The 15,587-nt window shown below is 37.7% G+C and overlaps 1 protein-coding gene across 1 annotated transcript in view; it reads left to right on the forward strand.

Moving 5' to 3' along the window:
* The window catches only part of LOC128644541 (WD repeat-containing protein on Y chromosome-like), a 385,306-nt gene that overhangs the window by 179,026 nt on the left and 190,693 nt on the right, over window positions 1–15,587 (forward strand). The window contains exon 16 of the mRNA XM_053697119.1: window positions 1,258–1,360. Coding sequence (XP_053553094.1) covers window positions 1,258–1,360 — 103 coding nt within the window. The remainder of the gene's footprint in view (window positions 1–1,257; window positions 1,361–15,587) is intronic.

Here is a 15,587-nt window from a genome sequence, read left to right on the forward strand (position 1 = left end):
TTCCAATATTTTCTTTAATCATTTTTATTAGATAGTGTTATTATGAGTGTAACTATACTTTGTAATGTATTTTTGATGTGTTTTGTGCATCTTTTCAGTTTTGCAAACCAGTTAATGAGAGCTATAAAGTTATGGTAATCATTCTAGCATAAATCGCATTTGTGCTCAAGCCCAACTAGCGTAAACACCTGTGATAAACCCTTTATTGCTCGCGCACAAACGTTTGCGCTCCCCTCATAATCTGGTCCATAGTATACCATATATTGATCTAAGGTACAAATGATGCAAAAAATCAAAGCATAAAGATGTAAATATTCTGGCTTTTGTGTTTATAAGTAGTCACTTAACCCCCTTGTATTTTCAAGCCTTTGTATGAGGAATGCATTGTATTAAAAGTATGCTTGATTGAGGGTTATAGTAATATGTCACAATTTCTCAAAGTTTAAATATGCAGTAGATACATAAGTACATTATTGACACCCACACATTAAATTCTTAACAGAAAACAGCAGGGAATAGAATGTTTATGCTTATCGTCACAGTTAATTCAGAATGTGTGAGGTCATTCATGTAAATATAACAATCATTTAAACAATAGTGCTTAAATACATGAAAAACACCTTAAACGTGTATTTTGTTGCAAATTCTTTAAGATATTTGATTTGATTAGTATGCCTGATGAAAACGCCAAACATAAGAGCCGAGAAACGCATTGCATATACTTAGGGGTTTATATACCTGCTGCTTTTTGTTTTTAATGTGTTTTTAAATAAACACTTTTTTTTTACTTTTAGCAGTTTGGTATTTTTATACTCCAATACAGTCATTTTATAGTAACTAATTGGTTAAGTTCCTCCTTGCTTTTGCCATACAATTGTGGTCCTAGTCCAGTTTAGAATTGGAATCCATTTGGACACATTGCACATTGTTCTGTTTGCCAGGAGAGGGTGAGCTGATACACCTGTAATCTATCAGCCTGTGACTACCAGCACATAAGGGTACTCTACCCAAATGTGAGTACCTTTTCTACATTGTCCATGTTTCATTCCATTTGAATCTACAGATACACACATAAGACACCCTTCTATTTGTTTTCTTTTTAAGAATTCTTTAAGATATGTCACAATCAACTGACCACTATGGGAAATTATTGTATGTTTTTTTTTTTTTTCACATTTTAATAACTAAATAAAACACTTAACAGATTCCTTTAAATTTTTGTATTGATCGACATATTGTATGTTTTTTTAATTACAGGTCTGCTGCACAGCCTCATCTGGATCTCACTCATTCAGAACCGGTTTTGTGCTGCAAATATAACAAAACATTCAGACAAGTTGTATCTTGCTCAGAAGGCTCTGTAAGTGTTAATTTTCTTTATTTTTCTAATTTCTATGGCCTAGATTTAGAGTTCGGCGGTAAAAGGGCTGTTAACGCTCCGCGGGCTTTTTTCTGGCCGCACCATAAATTTAACTCTGGTATCGAGAGTTAAAACAAATGCTGCGTTAGGCTCCAAAAAAGGAGCGTAGGGCATTTTTACCGCAAATGCAACTCTCGATACCAGAGTTGCTTACGGACGCGGCCGGCATCAAAAACGTGCTCGTGCACGATTCCCCCATAGGAAACAATGGGACTGTTTGAGCTGAAAAAAAACCTAACACCTGCAAAAAAGCAGCGTTCAGCTCCTAACGCAGCCCCATTGTTTCCTATGGGAAAACACTTCCTACGTCTGCACCTAACACTCTAACATGTACCCCGAGTCTAAACACCCCTAACCTTACACTTATTAACCCCTAATCTGCCGCCCCCGCTATCGCTGACCCCTGCATTACACTTTTAACCCCTAATCTGCCGCTCCGTAAACCGCCGCAACCTACGTTATCCCTATGTACCCCTAATCTGCTGCCCTAACATCGCCGACCCCTATGTTATATTTATTAACCCCTAATCTGCCCCCCACAACGTCGCCGACACCTACCTACACTTATTAACCCCTAATCTGCCGAGCGGACCTGAGCGCTACTATAATAAAGTTATTAACCCCTAATCCGCCTCACTAACCCTATCATAAATGGTATTAACCCCTAATCTGCCCTCCCTAACATCGCCGACACCTACCTTCAATTATTAACCCCTAATCTTCCGATCGGAGCTCACCGCTATTCTAATAAATGTATTAACCCCTAAAGCTAAGTCTAACCCTAACACTAACACCCCCCTAACTTAAATATAATTTACATATAACGAAATAAATTAACTCTTATTAAATAAATTAATCCTATTTAAAGCTAAATACTTACCTGTAAAATAAATCCTAATATAGCTACAATATAAATTATAATTATATTATAGCTATTTTAGGATTAATATTTATTTTACAGGCAACTTGGTATTTATTTTAACCAGGTACAATAGCTATTAAATAGTTAATAACTATTTAATAGCTACCTAGTTAAAATAATTACAAATTTACCTGTAAAATAAATCCTAACCTAAGATATAATTAAACCTAACACTACCCTATCAATAAAATAATTAAATAAAATACCTACAATTACCTACAATTAACCTAACACTACACTATCAATAAATTCAATAAACACAATTGCTACAAATAAATACAATTAAATAAACTAGCTAAAGTACAAAAAATAAAAAAGAACTAAGTTACAGAAAATAAAAAAATATTTACAAACATAAGAAAAATATTACAACAATTTTAAACTAATTACACCTACTCTAAGCCCCCTAATAAAATAACAAAGCCCCCCAAAATAAAAAATTCCCTACCCTATTCTAAATTAAAAAAGTTACAAGCTCTTTTACCTTACCAGCCCTGAACAGGGCCCTTTGCGGGGCATGCCCCAAGGATTTCAGCTCTTTTGCCTGTAAAAAAAAACATACAATACCCCCCCCCAACATTACAACCCACCACCCACATACCCCTAATCTAACCCAAACCCCCCTTAAATAAACCTAACACTAAGCCCCTGAAGATCTTCCTACCTTGTCTTCACCATCCAGGTTCACCGATCCGTCCTGAAGAGCTCCTCCGATGTCCTGATCCAAGCCCAAGCGGGGGCTGAAGAGGTCCATGATCCGGTCAAAGTCTTCATCCAAGCGGGGCAGAAGAGGATCTTCCATCCGATTGAAGTCATCATCCAGGCGGCATCTTCTATGGTCTTCCATCCGGAGCGAAGCGGCAGGATCCTGAAGACCTCCAGCGCGGAACATCCATCCGGACCGACGACTGAACGACGAATGACTGTTCCTTTAAGGGACGTCATCCAAGATGGCGTCCCTCGAATTCCGATTGGCTGATAGGATTCTATCAGCCAATCGGAATTAAAGTAGGAATTTTCTGATTGGCTGATGGAATCAGCCAATCAGAATCAAGTTCAATCCGATTGGCTGATCCAATCAGCCAATCAGATTGAGCTCGCATTCTATTGGCTGATCGGAACAGCCAATAGAATGCGAGCTCAATCTGATTGGCTGATTGGATCAGCCAATCGGATTGAACTTGATTCTGATTGGCTGATTCCATCAGCCAATCAGAAAATTCCTACCTTAATTCCGATTGGCTGATAGAATCCTATCAGCCAATCGGAATTCGAGGGACGCCATCTTGGATGACGTCCCTTAAAGGAACAGTCATTCGTCGTTCAGTCGTCGGTCCGGATGGATGTTCCGCGCTGGAGGTCTTCAGGATCCTGCCGCTTTGCTCCGGATGGAAGACCATAGAAGATGCCGCCTGGATGATGACTTCAATCGGATGGAAGATCCTCTTCTGCCCCGCTTGGATGAAGACTTTGACCGGATCATGGACCTCTTCAGCCCCCGCTTGGGCTTGGATCAGGACATCGGAGGAGCTCTTCAGGACGGATCGGTGAACCTGGATGGTGAAGACAAGGTAGGAAGATCTTCAGGGGCTTAGTGTTAGGTTTATTTAAGGGGGGTTTGGGTTAGATTAGGGGTATGTGGGTGGTGGGTTGTAATGTTGGGGGGGGGTATTGTATGTTTTTTTTTACAGGCAAAAGAGCTGAAATCCTTGGGGCATGCCCCGCAAAGGGCCCTGTTCAGGGCTGGTAAGGTAAAAGAGCTTGTAACTTTTTAAATTTAGAATAGGGTAGGGAATTTTTTATTTTGGGGGGCTTTGTTATTTTATTAGGGGGCTTAGAGTAGGTGTAATTAGTTTAAAATTGTTGTAATATTTTTCTTATGTTTGTAAATATTTTTTTATTTTCTGTAACTTAGTTCTTTTTTAATTTTTGTACTTTAGCTAGTTTATTTAATTGTATTTATTTGTAGCAATTGTGTTTATTGAATTTATTGATAGTGTAGTGTTAGGTTAATTGTAGGTAATTGTAGGTAGTTTATTTAATTATTTTATTGATAGGGTAGTGTTAGGTTTAATTATATCTTAGGTTAGGATTTATTTTACAGGTAAATTTGTAATTATTTTAACTAGGTAACTATTAAATAGTTCTTAACTATTTAATAGCTATTGTACCTAGTTAAAATAAATACCAAGTTGCCTGTAAAATAAATATTAATCCTAAAATAGCTATAATATAATTATAATTTATATTGTAGCTATATTAGGATTTATTTTACAGGTAAGTATTTAGCTTTAAATAGGATTAATTTATTTAATAAGAGTTAATTTATTTCGTTATATGTAAATTATATTTAAGTTAGGGGGGTGTTAGTGTTAGGGTTAGACTTAGCTTTAGGGGTTAATACATTTATTAGAATAGCGGTGAGCTCCGATCGGAAGATTAGGGGTTAATAATTGAAGGTAGGTGTCGGCGATGTTAGGGAGGGCAGATTAGGGGTTAATACCATTTATGATAGGGTTAGTGAGGCGGATTAGGGGTTAATAACTTTATTATAGTAGCGCTCAGGTCCGCTCGGCAGATTAGGGGTTAATAAGTGTAGGTAGGTGTCGGCGACGTTGTGGGGGGCAGATTAGGGGTTAATAAATATAACATAGGGGTCGGCGATGTTAGGGCAGCAGATTAGGGGTACATAGGGATAACGTAGGTTGCGGCGGTTTACGGAGCGGAAGATTAGGGGTTAAAAGTGTAATGCAGGGGTCAGCGATAGCGGGGGCGGCAGATTAGGGGTTAATAAATGTAATACAGGGGTCGGCGGTGTTAGGGGCAGCAGATTAGGGGTACATAAGTATAACGTAGGTGGCGGTCGGCAGATTAGGGGTTAAAATTTTTAATCGAGTGGCGGCGATGTGGGGGGAGCTCGGTTTAGGGGTACATAGGTAGTTTATGGGTGTTAGTGTACTTTAGGGTACAGTAGTTAAGAGCTTTATAAACCGGCGTTAGCCAGAAAGCTCTTAACTCCTGCTATTTTCAGGCGGCTGGAATCTTGTCGTTAGAGCTCTAACGCTCACTGCAGAAACGACTCTAAATACCGGCGTTAGAAAGATCCCATTGAAAAGATAGGCTACGCAAATGGCGTAGGGGGATCTGCGGTATGGAAAAGTCGCGGCTGCAAAGTGAGCGTTAGACCCTTTAATCACTGACTCCAAATACCAGCGGGCGGCCAAAACCAGCGTTAGGAGCCTCTAACGCTGGTTTTGACGGCTACCGCCGAACTCTAAATCTAGGCCTATATGTTTTTAATATACCATTTACGATACAGTATGTATGTTTAGAGTAAGTATTGAGAATAGACCGCAGCAACTGCTACAATAAATGTCATTAAGCAGTGATGTTCTGGTAGAATATATTGCTCTCCAAAAGGTCTCTTTCAAGAAGTAGGCTGAGTAAAGATCTCTGTAAAAGCTTTTTGTAAAAAAAAAAAAGAAAAAAAAAAAGATATCATTAGGCAATGGTTGAATATTTTTTTAAAACATCAAATATATATGAGGACAGCACTTAATTTTCTTAATAAAGTTGGTGTATACTAAAGGGTACACTTTCGTAGGGGCCCATTTATCATTGTGCGGGCAGACATGATCATTGCACAATCATTTATCGTGAAATGCTTGAACAATACCGCCCCCTGCACATTCGCGGTCATGGGGGTGTCAATCCTTCTAAATGTATCCAATCGGGAAGATTGCTGTCCGCCGCCTCAGAGGTGGCAGACGAGTTAAGGAGCAGTCTTATGACCACCTCTTCTTAATTCCTGATTCCGGAAAGCCTGAAGGCTCGCACGGAACAAGCAGGTTGACTGCTTAATAAATCAGCTCCCAAGGCTCAAATTCACAAATCATCATTGCTGAATTCCTTCTTTTTTATAAAAAGACTTTATTGTTTCATCTTAGGTCCATGCAGTAAGCAGATAACATTTAAGGTTTGTCTGCCTTTAGTCATGTCTACTACCTAAAGAGATTCTTTGAGAAGTGACATTATAAAGGACTTTTTTTTAAAGAAGAAGTGCAGCAGTGTTTTTACTAAGTCATGGTTGAATACAAACTTTGAAATTACAATGATCCAGGTCCCATGAATAGCTCAGTACATCAATGATTTGTATAATAGAACAAAATGTACTTTACTGCCCAATGGACAGTCCAACATGGATTTCATTCACCTTTCTTTATTTAATTGGCATATTGGCAATAAGTGTTGGATAATAAACAGGGTGTAACTACAGGGTCTTAGATGTCTTAATTGAGACTGGGCAATCACATCTTGGAACCTTTCTTGGACCTTCAGACAGAAATGATGGTCCTACAGTAGGTCCCAGTGGTAGCTGAGCTCCCCTTGTCTCATGTCTGGCCATTCTGTTTGCCATCCCCACACTGCAAAACATTGTACAAAAAGTGTATGGATTTGTCTTAACAAATATGGTATCAGTGTTGTTATACAGATAAACATACATATACAAGTGCATATTGTCTAGCATAGACTAACCATGGAGAAAGTATCACTCAGTCACAGAGAACCATCTCCTCTTGCTTCTATATGACTGCTGGCTCAGCCTTTGTTTATTTCAATCAGAAATTGATGGCCCCATCACAGGAATAGATCTCTGGTTAATTTTTTAAATGTCCCTACAACTGCCGCCAAAATATAGTGTGGTATTACGAGTGGAGCACAAATATCATGCTTGTGAAAGTGAAATTTTGCACTCCACTCATAATCTGGCCCATTATGTGAATAATTTTTATTAGATTTGTATATATGAGTGTAACATTTTATTTAAATGTATCTATGTTGCGTTTGGTGCATTTTTATTTACTCCTTACACTTTACGCTAGGGGGTCAATTTATCATTTGCCGAAAGGACATGATTCGCTGTAGCGAATCATGTCCGTCCAGCATCGCTAAATGCCAACAGCATACGCTGTCAGCAGTTAACATTGCATAAGCATTTCTAGTTAAATGCTTGTGCAATGCCACCCCCTGCACATTCAGCTGCTTATTAAATCTCCCCCATGGTCTTCAATCATGCTAACTGGATTAGCGCACCCATTTACTTTCAACTTGTAATACACGCACAAGTTATGAAACCATAGTATCTTGTAATCAAGGTGAAACTGACTATAAGCATCCAGTGGTATTTGTTCTTAGTGCATAGGGATGAAACTTAAATAATTATAGGTTATTTTTGTTAAACCAAATAAAAATGTACAATTCTTCACGAAATGACAGAGATCATGGGATCCTGCCACTAGATTCACAAATAGCAGAATAAATAATTTATTCCTATTGAGGGACATTTTGAAATGATGTTCAATCAAAAATTGTAATGTATGGCTTTCATTTCTGAAATGCATCAACTATAATAATGATGTTGTATTTGGTAATTACCAGAAAAAAATGTTTAAAAGGTTCAATTTGTTGCTTTGAGCACAGATTTTTTGCAGCAGAGTATTGTGCAAAATGTAGAAATGACATAAGTTATAAAAGTTCATAAAGGGTAAGATAATTACATTCAAACAACTAAGGAAATGAAAAGAAAACCATATATAGTACAACTGTATAAAAACTGAGTTGCGTGGGTGTTCCTAGATCATTATCAGAATGAATTTTGTACGGGAGTTGAAAGCCAAATAAACAACATAACAAGATCAACATTTAAACAATTGTTGATGCTAAGCAGACTATTATAACCCTCTTCTCTCATAATGCTGCTTTTTCACTACCGCTGCTATTACGAGTCTTGTAGGTACAGGTGTCCCGCACACTTTTTTGGCCGTACCACAAATTAATTTTCACAATTTTCGTAAAGACTTTTTTCAATGGGACTTCCATAGCGCCAGTATTACAAGCTTTATTTTCTAGGCCAAAAAGTGAGCGGTACAGCCTATCCCACAAGATTCGCAACGCATTCTAAAGTCAGTAGTTATGAGTTTTACGTTACAAAGCTGTAGCATAAAACTCATAACTAAAGTGTTACAAAGTAGACTAACACCCATAAACTACCTATTAACCCCTAAACCGAGGCCCTCCCGCATCGCAAACACTAAAATAAAATTATTAACCCCTAATCTGCCGCTCCCGACATTGCCGCCACTAGAATAAACATATTAACCCCTTAACCGCCGCACTCCCGTTCCGCCTCGCAAACACTAGTTAAATATTATTAACCTCTAATCTGCCGCCCCTAACATCGCTGCCACCTACCTACAGTTATTAACCCCTAATCTGCCACCCCCAACGTCGCCGACACTATACTAAATTTACTAACCCCTAAACCTAAGTCTAACCCTAACACCCCCTAACTTAAATATAATTAAAATAAATCTAAATAAAAATTACTATCATTAACTAAATAATTCCTATTTAAAACTAAATACTTACCTGTAAAATAAACCCTAAGCTAGCTACAATATAACTAATGGTTACATTGTAGCAAGCTTAGGGTTTATTTTTATTTTACAGGCAAGTTTGTATTTATTTTAACTAGGTAGAATAGTTACTAAATAGTTATAAACTATTTACTAACTACCTAGCTTAAATAAATACAAATTTACCTGTAAAATAAAACCTTACCTGTCTTTACACTAACACCTAACCTTACACTACAATTAAATAAATTACCTAAATGAAATACAATTAACTAAATTAAATACAAATACCTAAATTACACAAAATAAAAAGCAAATTAAAAGATATTTAAACTAATTAGAAATAATCTAATAGCCCTATCAAAATAAAAAAAGCCCCCCCAAAATAAAAAAACCCTAGCCTAAACTAAACTACCAATAGCCCTTAAAAGGGCCTTTTGCGTGGCATTGCCCCAAAGAAATCAGCTCTTTTACCTATAAAAAAAATACAAACAACCCCCCCAATAGTAAAACTCACCACCCACACAACCAACCCCCCCAAAATCCTAACTAAAAAAAACCTAAGCTCCCCATTACCCTGAAATGGGCATTTGGATGGGCATTGCCCTTAAAAGGGCATTTAGCTCTATTGCTGTGCAAACTCTAACCCACCCAATAAACCCTTAAAAAAACTAACACTAACCCCCGAAGACCCACTTACAGTTTTGAAGACCGGACATCCATCGTCAACGAAGCTGGGAGAAGTCCTCAAAGAAGCGCCAAGAGAAGTCTTCATCCAAGCTGGGAAAAGTGGTCCTCCAGACGGGCAGAAGTCTTCATCCAGACGGCATCTTCTATCTTCATCCATCCGTCGCGGGTCCATCTTCAAGACATCCGGCGCAGAGCATCCTCTTCTTAAGACGACTCCCGAGAATGAAGGTTCCTTTAAGTGACGTCATCCAAGATGGCATCCCTTAGATTCCGATTGGCTGATAGAATTCTATCAGCCAATCAGAATTAAGGTTGAAAAAATCCTATTGGCTGATTTGAACAGCCAATAGAATGCAAGCTCAATCCTATTGGCTGATTGGATCAGCCAATAGTATTGAAGTTCAATCCTATTGGCTGATTGCATCAGCCAATAGGATTTTTTCAACCTTAATCTTGGATGACGTCACATAAAGGAACCTTTATTCGTCGGGAGTCGTCGTAAGAAGAGGATGCTCTGCGCAGGATGTCTCGAAGATGGACCCACTCCGTGCCGGATGGATGAAGATAGAAGATGCCGTCTGGATGAAGATTTCTGCCCGTCTGGAGGACCACTTCTCCGGCTTGGATGAAGACTTCTCCCGGCTTCGTTGATGACTTCTCCCAGCTTCGTTGACAATGGATGTCCGGTCTTCAAAACTGTAAGTGGATCTTCGGGGGTTAGTGTTAGGCTTTTTTAAGGGTTTATTGGGTGGGTTTTAGTTTTAGATTAGGTTTTGGGCAGCAATAGAGCTAAATTCCCTTTTAAGGGCAATGCCCATCCAAATGCCCTTTTCAGGGCAATGGGGAGCTTAGATTTTTAGTTCAGGTTTTATTTGGGGGGTTGGATGTGTGGGTGGTGGGTTTTACTGTTGGGAAGTTGTTTGTATTTTTTTTTTACAGGTAAAAGAGCTGATTTCTTTGGGGCAATGCCCAGCAAAAGGCCCTATTAAGGGCTATTGGCAGCTTAGTTTAGGCTAGGGATGTTTTTTTATTTTTGGGGAGCTTTTTTATTTTGATAGGGCTATTAGATTAGGTGTAATTAGTTTAAATATCTTGTAATTTGTTTTTTATTTTGCGTAATTTAGTGTTTGTTTTTTTTTTTTTAATTTAGGTATTTGGATTTAATTTAATTAATTGTATTTAATTTAGGTAATTTATTTAATTGTAGTGTAAGGTTAGGTGTTAGTGTAAGACAGGTTAGGTTTTATTTTACAGGTACTTTTGTATTTATTTTAGCTAGGTAGTTAGTAAATAGTTAATAACTATTTAGTAACTATTCTACCTAGTTAAAATAAATACAAACTTGCCTGTAAAAAAATAAATAAACCCTAAGCTAGCTACAATGTAACTATTAGTTATATTGTAGCTACCTTAAGGTTTATTTAATAGGTATTTTATAAGTATTTAGTTTTAAATAGGAATTATTTAGTTAATGATAGTAATATTTATTTAGATTTATTTTAATTACATTTAAGTTCGGGGGTGTTAGGGTTAGGGTTAGACTTAGACTTAGAGGTTTAGGGGTTAATAAATTTAGTATAGTGGCGGCGACGTTGGGTGCAGCAGATTAGGGGTTAATAAATGTAGGTAGGTGGCACCGATGTTAGGGGCGGCAGATTAGGGGTTAATAATATTTAACTAGTGTTTGCGAGGTGGGAGTGCAGCGGTTTATTAATATGTTTATTATAGTGGCGCGACATTGGTGACGGCAGATTAGTCATTAATAAGTGTAGGTATGTTGCGGTGACATTGGGGGCGGGAGATTAGGGGTTAATAAATATAATGTAGGTGTCGACGATGTTGGGGGCAGCAGATTAGGGGTTAATAAGTATAATGTAGGTGTCAGCAATGTCCGGAACGGAAGACTAGGGGTTAATAAATATAATGTAGGTGTCGGCGACATCGGGGGTGGCAGATTAGGGGTTAATAAGTGTAAGATTAGGGGTGTTTAGACTCGGGGTTCATGTTAGGGTGTTAGTTGTAAACATAAATTTTCTTTCCCCATAGGAATCAATGGGGCTGCGTTACGGAGCTTTACGCTGCTTTATTGCAGGTGTTAGGCTTTTTTTCAGCCGGCTCTCCTCACTGATGTCTATGGGGAAATTTTGCACGAGCACGTACAACCAGCTCACGGCTGACTTAAGCAGCGCTGGTATTGGAGTGCGGTATGGAGCACAATTTTGCTCTACGCTCACTTCTTGTCTTTTAACGCCGGGTTTATAAAAACCTGTAATACCAGCGCTGTAGGTAAGTGAGCAGTGACAATAACATGCAAGTTAGCACTGCACCCCTCTTACCGCAAAACTCGTAATCTAGCCGTTAGCGGGGATCTTTCCAAGCTTTGGGAAGACAAAAATGGTAAATGGATTAGTAGATTCAATGATAATCTGTCCCCACATGAGAGACATACATTGCCTGCACTTAAGAATAATACAGACATTATCATTAGATCAGTCGACAACGGCAGTGGAGTGGTAGTCCAAGACAGATCCGATTACTAAAACAAATAATAGAAATGAGCGCTGAAGAGAGTATCATGCTACCTCAGTTAAACCCCTCAAATTTTAACAGAAAAGAACCATAAAAAAGAAAAAGAGGAGTGCTGTGTGCAAGGATACAATTTAATATATATAGCCTCAAATCACAAAAATTATGCAACAATGTTAAAAGTGGAATATTAAAAATCAGGACGTCTCCTGTGAAAATAAAACATAAAAATAAAGCAAATGGATTGTAAATACATGGATTAATAGATTAAATGATAATCTGTCCCCACATGAGAGACATACATTGCCTGCACTTAAGAATAATACAGACATTATCATTAGATCAGTCGACAACGGCAGTGGAGTGGTAGTCCAAGACAGATCCGATTACCTCAAAGAAGCTTTCAGAATACTGAATGAAGTAGATACATACAAGAAATTAACATTTGATCCCACCAGTACGTATACTAAAAAACATAATATAATACTGAATACAGCAAAATTACATAATATCTTAACAAATGAGGAATTCAATTTTCTATCAGAAAGAAATCCTACTATACCAAACTTTTATCATCTCCCGAAAGTTCATAAATCCCTGGTCGACCCCCCAGGTAGAACAATAATTTCAGGGGTTTGGTCTCTCACCAGCAATCTTTCAACTTACATTGACCATTTTAACGGCCCTTAGTTAAGAATACAAAACCTTTTCTGAAGGATACTACCCAAACTATCAAAGCTTTTGAAGGGATGAAATGGGAACAAGATTTCTATTTACATTTTCAACATAGAAGTTGACTAGGATACTATTATAGCACTCTTCCCTCGATTGGAAAGTCCACACATGTATGAGTATGAGAAATTTAAAATTAAACTTTATTATGACCTTTTAAAATGTGTTACAATAGATTTAAAAACAGTTGCAGCAAGATAGTCTAAACTATATATCCACTATAGAGTACAAATATTACCGTGATGTTAGTCACATATGTTAGTACATTAATTAATTCAAACACTATATAAGCTATCTCTTTACACCATTTTAATAAATGACTGACAAGTTCTCAAATATATCAATAGTGTTGGAAAGTTACTATGACGTGTACATATGTTTTATGGGGATTTACCGGGATTAGGATAAATTAGTGTTAGGGATAATAGCACCGAGGAGATTCACAATATATTAAGAATATAATTCGCTTATGTATCTATTGTGATTATGCAACATAGTAACTACATTCCTTCAATAAGTAATTGTTGTAGCACAAAATATTTGATTCATTCTTGGGCTTGGAGCCATATAGAAGATACACTGTGATTGTGTGTACTGTTATTAGTATAAACGTGATTTTACAGGTTAATTATTAAAGCTCATTTGCAGGTCACATTAATGGCATTGGCCAAATATCTACTGAGCAGTGACTGATTGTTCGGTTAGCTGACTAAATCAGAGTATGTCACATATAGTTGTATTAGCGTTAGTTACAACTACGTTAGGTGTCTCTGCACAGTAAATTAAAACGTCTGTGCGGTTGAAGTGGGTCTACAACCATCCCGCTAGATCACTGTGCCAGTAGTTGACAGCTTGAAATACCACAGGGTCACAATTGTTCAGGTTCACTAGCAAGTTGCACATTGTGATATTGCAAGATATATACTGACAGGATCAGTATATATCACATTGGCTATGTTATTTAGCGTTTAAATATAATTGGCTAGATGTCGCTGCAAAGTAACATGGAGCTTCTGTATAGTGAGAGTCAGTCTACACTCGACCTGCTGAATCACTATGCCAGTTGTATGTGGCTTGAAGTATTACTATTATGTTTGGCTTTGTGCTGCCATTGCTTAAAGTATAGTGTTTATTTTCTTTACCAAATATTATTGCGATGGCGCTTTATACTAACAAACACTTGAAATAGCAAACGGAAGTTCACTGTGAGTCCCAATCGGATTAGACTTCATAATTTAATAGTTCAGTATTACGGAGTTCTATTTTGTATATCCTAATTGAGGCTAAACCCCAAATTTTACGGTACTGTTATCTGAATAATTTTAGGAAGGTTTAGGTTATCACTGACTAATTAAAATACAGGATTCACTTCCTGTCTCCCCCTTAACATGTTTCAACAGCAAGGGCTTTTTCAAAAGTGGAGGCGCCACGTATTCTGTGGCTTTTTATACCCTACATGCTTAGCGTAACTCCGTCTATCATGACATCATCAGGCTAATCGTGTCATTGTTACAGGCATACTGACATATTGGTTGTTATAATGACTACACTGTAATTCTGTATTTATTATTTATTTACATTCTGGATTGCCTCATTTGTATGGTTAAAACTAATTGCAGGAAAAGAACACTCACTATTATGATAAAAGATGTATATCATGTTAATGTTTGTTGTGGCCATATAAAAAGGAAATTTATGCTTACCTGATAAATGTATTTCTTCTACGATATGACAAGTCCACGAATTTCATCCTTACTTGTGGGATTTATCCTCCTGCTAACAGGAAGTGGCAAAGAGCACCACAGCAGAGCTGTATATATAGCTCCTCCCTTCCCTCCACCTCCAGTCATTTGTCCGAAGTTAGGAAGAGAAAGGAAAAGCCAAAGGTACAGAGGTGACTGAGTTTTTAAAAAAAAAAAAAAAAATCTAAACCTGTCTTAAAAATGACAGGGAGGGCCGTGGACTTGTCATATCGTAGAAGAAATAAATTTATCAGGTAAGCATAAATTTCCTTTTCTTCTACAAGATATGACGAGCCCACGGATTTCATCCTTACTTGTGGGATACAATACCAAAGCTACAGGACACGGATGAAAGGGAGGGACAAGACAGGAACCTAAATGGAAGGCACAACTGCTTGAAGAACCTTTCTCCCAAAATCAGCCTCAGAAGAAGCAAAAGTATCAAATTTGTAAAATTTGGAAAAAGTGTGAAGAACCTTGCAAATCTGTTCAACGGAAGCATCATTTTTAAATGCCCGTGAGTAGAATGAGCCCTAATTCTTTCAGGATGCTGCTGACCAGCAGTCTAATATGCCAGATGGATGACACTCTTTAGCCAAGAAGAAAGAGAGGTAGCCTTAGCTTTCTGACCCCTACGCTTTCCAGAAAAAACAATGAATAATGAAGATGATTGACGGAAATCCTTAGTCGCCTGCAAGTAAAACTTCAGGGCACGGACCACGTCCAGGTTATGCAACATACGCTCCTTCTTAGAAGATGGGTTAGGACATAATAAAGGAACAATAATTTCCTGATTAATATTCTTATTCTAAACAACCTTAGGAAGGAAACCAGGTTTGGTACGTAAAACCACCTTATCAGAATGGAAGATCAGATAAGGCGAATCACATTGTAGTGCTGAAAGCTCTGAAACTCTACAAGCAGAAGAAATAGCAACCAAAAATAAAACTTTCCAAGATAACAACTTGATATCTATGGAATGCATGGGTTCAAACGGAACCACTTGAAGAACATTAAGAACTAAATTCAAACTCCAGGGTGGAGCAATTGGTCTAAACACAGGCTTAATTCTGGTTAAAGCCTGACAAAAAGACTGAATGTCTGGAACATCTGCCAAACATTTGTGTAGCAAAATTGAC

Source organism: Bombina bombina, unplaced genomic scaffold (genome assembly GCF_027579735.1).
Source record: "Bombina bombina isolate aBomBom1 unplaced genomic scaffold, aBomBom1.pri scaffold_398, whole genome shotgun sequence".
Lineage (NCBI taxonomy): Eukaryota > Metazoa > Chordata > Amphibia > Anura > Bombinatoridae > Bombina > Bombina bombina.